This window comes from Pristis pectinata, chromosome 1, assembly GCF_009764475.1.
Source record: "Pristis pectinata isolate sPriPec2 chromosome 1, sPriPec2.1.pri, whole genome shotgun sequence".
Taxonomy (NCBI): Eukaryota; Metazoa; Chordata; class Chondrichthyes; order Rhinopristiformes; family Pristidae; genus Pristis; species Pristis pectinata.
In genome coordinates, this window is record NC_067405.1 from 54830188 (window position 1) to 54842531 (window position 12344).

Below are 12344 nucleotides of genomic sequence, written 5' to 3' on the forward strand. Positions count from 1 at the left end.
GGGAAGTCAGGACAAGACACAGCGCTTTGCATTTCCTTCACATTTTAGAAAGGTGGACATCAGACTCCATTCCTACATTTAACCACACCCAAGGGAGGACTGCACTCTGACAATGCCACTGTGTAATCATTACACCAGCTATAACATGAGAGAAGACATCAGTCCTTTCCTTAAATACCTATCGCTGGATTCCAGAGTAGAAAGGTATCTCAGAGCTGGAGGGAGGAAGGGTCAGAATTCATCATTGCCAGGAGTATTGGCGAGCATTTTTATTGTCTTACCACTGGAATAAAGCCAATGTGTACTAAATGATTTCTTGCTAACAAAAATCCAGGGCAAGTTGAGATAAATGTACTGAGCTCCTGATTGTTTAAGTGTACAGGCCACACTGTAAAATCTTTTATCTGCATGCATAAAATTAAAAACAAATCCCTGTTCTTGAAAAAAATGTTTGTAATTTGAATTTACCATTACTAGTTTCAATTCCTCTGCTGTTGTAAGGAGCTGTTTTTTCCCCCCGTGACCACATAAAAATTAAAGCCTTACAAAAAGTAAGGAAAATTAGTCCATTTTGGAAAATCCATTTTGAAGAAGAAATATGTTTACTGAAATCTGATTTTTTTGTTAAAACATAAAGTTATAGTACCCACATAAAGATGCTCAAATTTGTCCTTCTTCCCTACTTATCTATTTGATGGCATGGTCAACAGGGATCATCCCAATGCACTTGGACAATTAAAACACACAGGTGGATTTTAACATACATGTAAATATGTTGTTTTGTAATGTTTTTAAATAATGAGTTAACAGATGCAGATATAAAAAAAAGATTGAGGTAGGATACAATCAAAGTGAACCCCTACTGTGCCACAGACCACTCCCCACCCCACTCAACTTCACTTATTATCACTGCTTATAGAGGCAGAGCCTTCAGCCAGATGGATCTCATACTGTGAAATTTCCTGTCCAACCCTTTCTCCCCCTTTATGACCTTTAAAACCTACCTGTTGGACCAATCTTTTGGGTATTCTTCCTGATTTTGCTTCTCTTTCTGAATATGTCTCTGTGAAACAACCTGGGTTGTTATTCAATGCTAAAAGTATTACATACATGCAAGTTATTGTAAATTTAGTAAAGGGATATCCATCCAAAGAAAAATACTAAGTATCTTTTTATGCTTGTCAAATACTATGAATTGATGGATATTTTATGTGAAGGGCATCAGTAAATGGTGTGAAATCAATACTGTATATTGTTACAGTGGAAATAATGGATGCCTGGTCTCTTTCGCCACAGAAAGGTTAATGTTTTATACAGACTAGAATTCATTAGCAAAATGCATATAATACTTGAACATTGCAAAAATAAATATGAAAACCATTAATGATTTCAAAACAACTGTTATTTTTGGACAATTTTGTTTACTTTTGTTGTTAGGCAAAGATAATAAGGGATATGGGATCAAGGTAGGCAAAGAGATTTAAGCTACAGATCAGCCATGATCTAATTGTGAGGCAGTATTGATTCCCTTTTTGGATTGCAGGAAAGTCAAGGGTTTGGGGAAACAGGCTGGAAACAAGAGTTGAGGTGAATTATAAGATCAACTGTGATCTTACTGAATCGCAGGGCAGTCTTGAAGGTTCATATGGCCTACTGCTACTTTAATTTCCAATGTTCTTATGGAACAGGCTCAAGAAAATGAATAGCTTTGCCCTCCCTTTCTGGCGTATTTTTCCTATTTCACCAAATCAAAATAAAATAATTCCATTTAATATTGTTATTTTCTTTCTTCCCAGGTGGAGTGGACAGTATTTCTGGGGGCTTTCGTATAAAGGCATCAACATATGTTCACTACAAACTGATGTAAACGCTGCTACTCAACCAGCTGATGACCAGGTTGATGTTTCAAGGCAGAAAGAGGAGATGCAAGATGGAGACGATAATTTGTCCGCTGTCATTAGTACAAGTGAAAGTGAGAGTATCAAGTCAGCATTATCGATGCTACGATTGTACTACGCTGCAGGTGCTGGCTACAAGAGCCTCTGTGCCGTGCAAGGTTTTGTCAGTGTCTACCTTTTGTCTGAGGATACCACTTTCAAATGGGACTGCTGTGCACCGCATGCTATACTGAAGTCCCTGGGAGGAGGTATGGTAGACTTTCGAGAATGCTTGAAAAGAAGAAAACTTGGTAATCTAGATGAACTTCCTGAACTGGTGTATAATACGCCAGTGAATGGGGCTACAGGGGCAGACAGATGGGCCAATAAGGGAGGCTTAGTAGCTTACAGGTGTCGTAAGCATTTGGACACCATCATGAACATCATTTCCAGCGTGAACCCCTGATATCAGTGACCACTTTGTAACTGACATTCCATTTTAAGAAAGCATATCTTAAGCTATTAATATGTAGTTAAACTATGGTTTGTGTGTCATTTGGATCGCACATGACTCAGCAATAAAACAAAAGCAAAGTATCACGTTATAGTCAGGCTCATAATGTTTGTTTAAACAGACGTGAAGGGCACAAGGATGGAAACAAAATTCCAAGCTGATATATTCAACTACCTTATAGCCATTAACACTATAAATGCTGTATTTTAATTCTTTGAGTCCATATATTTCTGATAACATGAATTCCAAGCCAGAAACTGGGCAATGTGTAGGCCCCTGCATCAATACACTGTTTCAAGTTCTGTCTCTGTTAAAAAACTTGCACTGTTCACATTTTGATTTTCTGTTAATGGTCAAGTCAGGATGCTCATTATGAGTTATTTACAAACTGTAGCTAAAGGTTCAGATTAAAAATGAATTAAAAAGTGACAGCTAAATAGATCAAATTAAAATGTTCCAATACCTATTAGAAGCTATCTCAGATCCATTCTCAGTCCAACCTGGAACACCTTGGCACATGGATTAAACTATAACCTTTAATGTAAACTTTGTGCTACATATTCTGGCTCAGATTAGAAACATACAAATATCTCGATCAATTATTGCATTCACTTTAGTTCAAGCATAAAATAATAATACTTGCAACTAAATCAAATCTTATATTGTTTATGTATCAGAAAGTGGTTCAGATGAGGAATTACATTTGAATTGTCATCTATGTCATTTTGGCAAACAAGATCCACCTCAGGGCTGCTGTGGAATTTCAAATATTGGTCCCATAAAGGGAATGCCTTCTTCTTTTGTTTAATTCCACTTGACTCTGAGGTACTAACCCCATAATTAACCTGGAAGAGATCAGGAAACTGACATCAGATCAGGGATTGAATTTGGAGGCATATTTCAAAATTCAACATACACTTCCTCTAAGCTTAAAGGGAGATTTTTTTGACTCTTCCCCTTTTTTTAATTGCTGTACTTCTATCTAAGATATAGTGAGACAATACTGAATGACTGGGACAACCCTATAGATTCAAGCTTTGTTCTCAGGTTCAACTTCCTAATTGCTATTTTTATAGTTTTACATCCTTCCGCTGAACAATAATGTGACGCAGTGGAAGGATTTACATGCTGATTAAAAGGTAAATCACAATGAGACCATCATCATACCAAGCAATAGGGTGGTTTAGTTCTATGCAGCTAAGAAGATTTCATGCATTGACACACCCTGTATGGTGAGAGAGTCCACCGGTATCTACCAATCTCTGTAAATCCAACCAGAACACAGAGTTCTGACTCCCCCTCATGAGGACATCTGGAAACTTTTGGCTATTCCACCACTGCACCAAAGGCTTGCTCCACTAAAAGAGCAGTATAAACAGCAAATAGGGATTAATGCATGCAATTAAAGCAAATAAAATTTGGTATTTGGTATTGGTATTGGTTTATTATTGTCACTTTTACTGAGGTACAGTGAAAAACTTGTCTTACAAACCGATCTTACAGGTCAATTCATTACACAGTGCAGTTACATCAAGTTAGTACAGAGTGCATTGATGTAGTTCAGGTGAAAAAAAACAATAACATTACAGAGTAAAGTGTCACAGCTACAGAGAAAGTGCAGTGCAATAAGGTGCAAGGTCACAACAAGGTAGATCGTGAGGTCATGAGGTCATAGGTCATAGTCCATCTCATTGTAAAATTATTCTACTGATTGCTCCACTAGATCAGAGGAACTTTTTTATTCACTGATCAGACTATCTAGTAGCTGTCTTCAAAAGGATTCAGTATGAAATAAAAAGTATAAAAAAATCATTTTCCTTTGTTATGATTGACACTTCAACAATCTTTTGCATTTACATTTTACGGTAAGTTCATATTTATGGAATACTAGTCAACTATTAGGTCTACACTAGCTAGCTCTGAAGACAAGCACAAGATTGCAACACAGAAATAATATGCCTGCCCTGACTGCACTGCAGGCACTACTTCAACTCTGCTGTTTTTTTGTGATAATGATTAAAGCTTGCAACCAGCACTAATCTCAGTGTTGATTGGCTGCACGCATCAGCAAGGGTGCAAGGTAAATAATTGTTATTAATAGTTAAAGCTAGCCAGCAAACCTTAAAGGGGTGGTGCATTGAGACTGAATCAGGCTTCACAGATTATTAAGTTTCAGGGTTTTTCATTGTGTATTCGCTCATGGGATATTGTTGGTCCCTAATTCATCAGAACCTAGAAATCAGTAATAACTCAGCCACATTGGTTAGTCTGGAGACATATATAGGCCAAACCATGTAAGGATGGCAGGTTTTCTTCCTGAATGGGTTTCTACCACAACCCAGTAGTTTTGTGATCACCATTATTAATACTGTCATTTTATTCCAGGTTTATTTACTTTCAGTTAAATTCCCCAGCTGCCACAGTGGAATTTATTATCCAGACCGACAATCCAAACCTTTGGATCCTAGTCCGGTAACATAACCACTATGCTACCATGTAAAATGCTGGCAATATACTTGCACTCATGCAGGAAGTGAACATGACTTGCAGAAATTTTGAAGAATAGTATCAAATGGGAGAGAGTAGCTTCCAGGGTTACTGAAGGCTTTGGCAGAGGATGTAGAACATTGGAGAATGTATTGGACACCAGGAGATCCTCCAGGGACAAACACACTGGAACCACATAGCCAAGAAAGTCTTTTCCAGGGATCAAGGCCAAGGACCATGATGCAGTGCCTCAAGAAATTCCATGGCCTCACACAAGTAATCAAAGTCAGTGAATCTGATGTAAAGTGTCACATTGTAGCATCTTCATCACTAGCCTCAGACAAAACTCAATTCATCACACTCCTGTCACTCATCAACGTTTATCAGTCTCTTGGCTCTGATACACTGCTGCACCCTCATCCACTCACACCCACAGCTTGTATACACTATTCCAGCTACTCAATCTTGACTGCCCAGCATTCTCTGCACATTCTTACTCTCTTATGCGACAGTTTGTAAGTAGGGAATTGGGTTGCTCTTTGCTTTGATGAACTCAAAATCAATCAGAAAAGGCTGGCTGGGATTCCAGCCCACTTCCTCCTTCTCTTCCAACCCCTCCTCCTACTGTTCACTACATGCCACTCAGTGGCAAGGGCTGCTCCTCACAATGGTGAAGTTACGTGGCCTGCAGAGACAACCACAAGTCTTGGCGCCTGCTGTGTGAAGTACTCCAGGATTCTTCTTGTGCAATCCAACCAATGGAAGTGTTCTGACAAGCCAATTCTACCATATTTCTTCTGGCAGCAAGGCTCTTACTATAGTCATGCTTCATATATGAATTAGGTGGTGCACTGGGGTCACAGGCCAAGTCCTCAATGGTTCTCCCTTGTTGCTGTCGGCTGCTGTCCTTTGGTTTGCCATTATGCCTCAAGTGTTATCGCCAGAGTAGACTGGTGGAGTGCACAGAATGGAAAGCATTGTGACCTCTCCCAGTATACAGGACACCAACCTGCATGTCAATGGTCAATTAGCTGCTGGTTGTTGAAGGAGTGGAATTGGGGCCATCAGAACCAGAGGGTTGGGAGAGTGGGTTAACTGGGGTGGGGTTGGGAAGAGAGGCAGAAGATCCATTCTTCCCTCCCCCCCCCCCCTTCATTTTTTGACAAAAATATGTACTGGGTGAAAATTATGTCTACTGTATAATTATATGTTAAATGTCATAATTCACCTGTATTTTGTATTCTGGTTATTTAATCATCGTCACAGTCAGAGAGATAGTTCTTAAATTTGTTTATAAGAACTATCCATCCATTCACAGATGCTACATCTGTTACACCATTGACTCACAACATTGGCCTCATTCTCAAGTTTTTTTTATGATGGTAGTAACATATTTGAATGGAATCACTTTCAGTTTAGAAATAGGACAGAATCAACATGCAGTTCCTGCAAAGCTATCAATGAGATCCTGCACCATGGGAAAGCATCCAATGGTAGTAAATCTGTTTACTTCCCACCTGCTGATCCCTGACAGAAGAGAATGAAATGTTCTCTCCCTCTGAGTAAAGAGTGACCTCCATTAAGCAGTAGTGGGCAGCAAACTGTCAGACGGTGCAAGTAATTGCATTTCCAGATCATAAGTGTTCACGACCATGGTGACCCTGATAGTCCACTGCCGATGCACTGAAGAAGTTATCAAAAAGAGCTTCTCCATCTACCACACCACTCCCTGTAGACTTTTGCAACTTACAGCAGCAATCAGAAGCACTAAGCACTTGTGCAATCACATTGACTGAAGAAATCAGCCACAATATATCACGCATGTCATTGATAATTTCTTTAAATAGCTCTGGTGGGTGATCCTCTGTGTTGTTTAATGCATGTTCAGTATGTGTATTTAAGTATGGGTACAGGCTGGGACAATGAGCTTTGCACAGCATTGCTCGCAACAGATCAGCAATGCACATTGATTGGCATCATGATCTGGCTGCTCTGCAAACTTCTGATCATTTCCTGCACACTTTAATGCCTTCACCATATGGTATTCACTGCAATTTGCAGCAGAAAAGTGTGCTTGCACAATGTACAATATTTTGAATCCCACAAAGCATCTGTGGCATTCAATGCGTGCTATTTAACCCTAGTTGCATATTCATAATCTTTACCGACAGTGACCGTGGTTGTTTTGATGTATATTGAGGAAGGAAACAGGAAGTGCTGTTACAAAATGCTCTTTCACAGGCTGCATGATGAAGGAAATTTGTAAATTTTTGGTGCAGTTTATATGTAACATTCATATGAACTTTTTGCTGAAAGTAAACATACACATAATGATAGGTAATGATTAAATTAGTGATGTTATCAATATTGATGTGTAATATCTGTAAAGTATCTCTAATTTATGCAAAACTATTATACTGAGTTTTCATGGAAGATGTACAGTGAATTATCTATGTAAATTGGGGATGTGGCGTGCAGTTATGTCTGGGGCCCGTTTCCTCTGTAAGTAATCATTGTATTATTGATACAAGTGATGGTATTATAACTTTTCTCATGAATTAATTATTTTATCCTATAGCTATTCTGTTCATTCTATCTTCATATACTCATCTGTTCAAGTTTCTTCTCTCGACTTCACCAGTTTGAGCTCTCCTAATTCAAGATAGTAATGTGCTGATTTGAAACCACACAGGGGCAGACATTTACTTCTCAAGCAAAGATTACCCTTGTACAAGTCTAATTCTGATCTTCATCCTACTTCACTTATCATACAACCATGTCAAGAACTAGAGGGCTGGCTTGTTCTTTATTACTCCTTACCTCAGGGGCATTGAGATCATCTTGCAACCTGGCAGAAGTGTCAGTAAGTCCGTACAAACCAGAACGATGCACTGGTAACAAAGTGGCCAAAGCATTCAGTACAAATGGGTAGAATAGGCTAAGTTTACAAATAGATAGTATCTTGGCAAAGATCCATGAAAATCACCCCAGCCCTTTCTAGGATAACAGTTTCAATACATTTTAAGTTCTTTGGAACTGATTCAAATAACTTGTTCATGTCATGTGTAACAGAGTTTAAACTCTGTTCTACTGTCTTTGCAAAGGCCTCAGCCAATTCCACTTACATGACATTGCTCTGCTGGATATATCCTAATGGAATTATAGATGAGGTCAATCAGTGAGCAATGTTCTCATGGAGAATCACACACATATACACACACACACACACACAATTATTACTATACCTTCTATTCATTTGTTTCAGAATTGCAAAATCTCTTGGGATTGTGCATAAATGAGCAACATTTTGTTAGGAGGTGAAAAATATAAGAAAAAAATGAAATCTTCATTGATAAAGCTATGATATATTACATTGTGAAAGATGACAGCTGGAGATAAATTAATAAGATATCCAAGCATAGGTGTTATGTGTATTGCGAGAGACAGGACTGCAAAGTCAATTGGAGGCTGACCTCTCATCTCATTTAAAATCCAACCCAAAGTCCTAAAGAAAATAGGAATGGGACATTTCAAGGCACTTGTAAGCAAGCACCCTTGGCATAACACTATTCCTACTGTAACAATCTCATTTGGAAAGGCCTCAGAACTGGTAAAGATATATCCTGCTCCTTTGAGCATGGGCGGCTCCAAGAGAATTTTAAGCTACCTGATACAGGAATGCTCAACACTTAATACTAAAGTGCTCTATTCCTTAGCAGAAACAATGATTTACACAAAACTATCTCACACAGCAAATACAATGAGTAGAATCTTGTAGAACAACATGAAGATAGGACTTCCGCATTTTAAATGTAGTGCAGAAATGTTGCTGTTTTAATGATACAATCTGTAGGAGCTGTGCATCTATTTTTTGATCAAAACTGTACACTCAAGCAGGTTGTTCTGATGCATACGCTAACTTAATGTCATTTATTACTTATGCTTAGTGATACCAGTGTATTTAATTTGTGTCTTGGAAACATCTTAAGCCAGAGTCTTTCCATGCAAAATAACTAATGTTGAGATCCATGTAATAAGAACAAATGTATGCAATTCAGACTTGCTTGTTCATTAAAAGGTGTCAAAACATTTTCTCTGTTTAGCTAAACTGCCTTCATTGACATACTCACTAAAGTATATTTTTGAATGTACTATCAGAGGAAAGACCTTGGCCAATTTTGCATTTTGTGGTGTGCATAACAACCATTTTACATTGCAGCTAAACAAATCTTTGTGAGACTATACCAGTGATACCTGAGGCACAGGATTGCATTTTCTATGGCAATTGTCTTTTATATAGGGTAAATAAAAGATTCTGTAGTGAGTGACATTGTAATCTTAATATTTTGAAGTAATTCAGATATTTATTGCAGAATTTTGTAGACAGAACAGTTACAAGTTTAAGGCTGTTTTTTTGGGTTTTAATAGCATTGGTATTAAACTAGTGTTTGTAGTCTACTGTTTTTAGTCTGAGCATGTTCATTTCTGGAGTAAGCCCATATTTCCCATTATCAAATCATGCAGTATAACCTATGGGTGGAGCCACAGGATATCCTGGTAATAAAAATTAGGTAGCCATCTTTTGCAAATGCTTCCCTAACCTGTCCAAAGACAGGCTGAAAATAAACTCATTGATGAAACAATGTCAGATAAGATTTCTTATGTTCATTTGTTTTGCAGAAGAAAATAAACATACAAATTGGCACTAAGAAGCAAATCTCATTTTGATCAACCTAACTACGGAACTCACCCCAACAGCATGAAAAATATTCACATTACCCCTGTTAACAGCATCATTTAAATTTTCCTCATCTGACTCTGGAAACGCTCAGATTGGATGAAGAAATTTCTTCTCAATTATGCCATGTTTCTGATCCGCCTAACAAGTTAACTGCTTGTCCATAAGATTTATTTTCCCTATAACTGCTTAGAGAAAATGAAAAGGAAAGCCTTCTAGAAAGCAAAACAACTGCAGATGCTGTACATCCAAAATAAAAACAGAAAATGTTGGAGATATTCAGCTGGTCAGGCAGCATCATTAGTGTGAGACACAGAATTAACATTTCAGGTCAATGACCTTTCATCAGAACTAAGAAAATTTTTAGAAAATAGGCACATTTCACATTGCAGAGAAGGGGGAGGGGTAGCGAGAACCAAAGGAATGTCAGTGATAGGGTGGAGACTAAGAGAAAATGGATGACACAGATTGGTGTTGGTTGAGTGAGGGTGGTGAAGGTGCATTAATGGCAGTTAATACCTCTGGAGGAGGTGCAATTTCAAGGAAATTAGAGGAAAAAAAACTACTGGAACTGCAAGTTAACATAGAAATCTGAAATAAAGGAGAATGCTCGGAAAGCACAGCAGGTCAAGAGATTGTCAATTTCCTGGCAACTTTCACAGACTCAAGTCATACCAAATGACTGTACAGCCTATTAAGTACTTTGGAAGTGTAGTCACCCTGCATGGCAGGCAACAGCATGATAGTGACCAGATAATTGGTTTTGTGATGTTGATGGCAGGATAAATAGGATTTGCTCTTCCTCTAATCTCTTATGCTTTGCTTGTGACTGTAGATGGAGCCTTTGTTTTATGTGTCATTTGAAAGATGCACCTCCAACGGTGCAATGTTCCCTTAATCTGGCTAAAGGACAGGTGCCAGAAAATTGCAGGACAGCTAACATAATTCTGTCTCTTAAAAAGGAAGGGTATGAACTGAGTGATTACAGGTAAATTAACTTAACTTCAGTGGTGGACAAATTATTGGAATCAGTTCTAAAAAGCACAAGTCAATCCAAAGCAGTCAGCATGACTTGCTACGAGAAGGTTATGCCTGACTAATGATTTAATGTTTTTAAGGAGAATACAAGAAGGGCTGATAAGGGTATCTGATGTCATCTACATGGATTTTAGCAAGGCAATTAACAGGGTTCCATGTGGCAGGCTGGTCAAAAAAAAGTAAAAGCCCACAGGATCCAAAGGAGAGTGAAAAATTGGATATGAAATAGGCTCATTATAAGAAAGTAAAGGGTAATTGTTGATGGTGTTTTTGTGACTGGAAAATGTTATCTGTGGAGTTCTACAGGGTTCAGTACTTGGTCCACTGCTTTTGCTGAAGTATACTAATGACATACTGAAAGAAAAGGGACTTGTTAAGGGAGTCTGCAGATCGTACAAAAATCGGCAGTGTGGTTGACAGTGAGAAGGAAAGCCTCAGACTGCAGGAAGATATAGATTGTCTGGTCATGCAAGCAAAAAAGTGACAAATGCTATTCAATCCAGGAAGGTGAGAGGTAATACATAATAAGTGCAAGATGCTGAGAGGTGTGGAGGAACAGAGGGTCCTTGGACTGATTGTCCACATATCCTTAAAGGTAACAGGACAGGTTGGCAAGATGGAGAAAAAGACAATCAGGATGCTTTCCTTTATTAGCCAAGGCATAAAATGATTCTTTTCCCTTGTTCTTTAGAAGAAAAATCAAAGGAGGATCAATCTTGAACATTTTCAGAGTCTCATCATTTCCTTCACTCAGCATTCAGAAGCCCTAAATTTTAACACCTCAAGAAGTACTTCACTGTTTGTAAGATTCATCAGGATGTCTTGAGGTTTTAAAAGGCAACGTATAAATGCAAAATTATTCCCCTTCTGAGCAGCTACTCAATGGGGTGTCTCTATTCCACACAAATATAAAGCAGGATGAGATTAGCCTGGAAGTTCTAAGAATGACACACTGCGGAGCGAGAAAGCAGTCCAATATATTTCCTTCACTGGTAGTGATGCACTATGCATTGCTCAATGCTACTATTTAGTGGGGTGCTGCATGGATCTGTGCTGACACCCCAGCTAGTAAACATCTAAATCAATGATCTGAATAAGAGGATCAATAGTAATATATCCAAGTTGCTGGTATACAAGGATGCATTTTGGTGTGAGGAGGATGCGAAAAGGTTTTGGAGGATATAGACAGGCTGAGTGAATGGGGGAAGACATGATAGATAGAATATAATGTGGAAAAATGTAGGGTTTTCCACTTTGGTGGTAAAATTAGAAAAGCAGAGCATGTTCTAAATAATGAGAGATTGAAAGGTGCTGGTATTAAGTGGGTCCTGAGTGTCCTTGAACACAAATCATTGAAAATGAACACTGCAAGCAAAGAATTTGTAAAGCAAATGGTCCAACAAGCAATTTGGAAAGCAAATGATAAGTTGGCCATTATTGCGAGTGGATCTGAGTACCAATAAAGTTGTCACACTGTAATTATATAGGACCCTGATGAACTTGCACCTGGATTATTCTGCACAGGTATGGTCTCCCTACAGCACTGCAACAAATGTTTGCCAGATCGATTCCTGGGAAAGGGCTTAGTCCTATGAGGAGAGATTAAACAGACTGGGACTATAGGCATATATTTACTTACAGGCTTGACTGAGTGGATGCAGAGATGATATTTCCCCAGCTGGGATATCTT

At 38.5% G+C, this 12344-nt stretch overlaps 2 protein-coding genes across 2 annotated transcripts in view; both read left to right on the plus strand.

Moving 5' to 3' along the window:
- LOC127578256 (inositol polyphosphate 1-phosphatase-like) overlaps nt 1-2474 on the plus strand; it is a 42227-nt gene extending 39753 nt beyond the window's left edge. Inside the window, exon 6 of the mRNA XM_052030046.1 lies at nt 1797-2474. Coding sequence (XP_051886006.1) covers nt 1797-2343 — 547 coding nt within the window. The 3' untranslated portion in view covers nt 2344-2474. The remainder of the gene's footprint in view (nt 1-1796) is intronic.
- Nucleotides 2475-7146: 4672 nt separating this feature from the next.
- Nucleotides 7147-12344, plus strand: part of mfsd6b (major facilitator superfamily domain containing 6b) — a 52543-nt gene continuing 47345 nt past the window's right edge. Inside the window, exon 1 of the mRNA XM_052024310.1 lies at nt 7147-7215. The gene's annotated coding sequence lies outside the window, so the exon portion shown is untranslated. The remainder of the gene's footprint in view (nt 7216-12344) is intronic.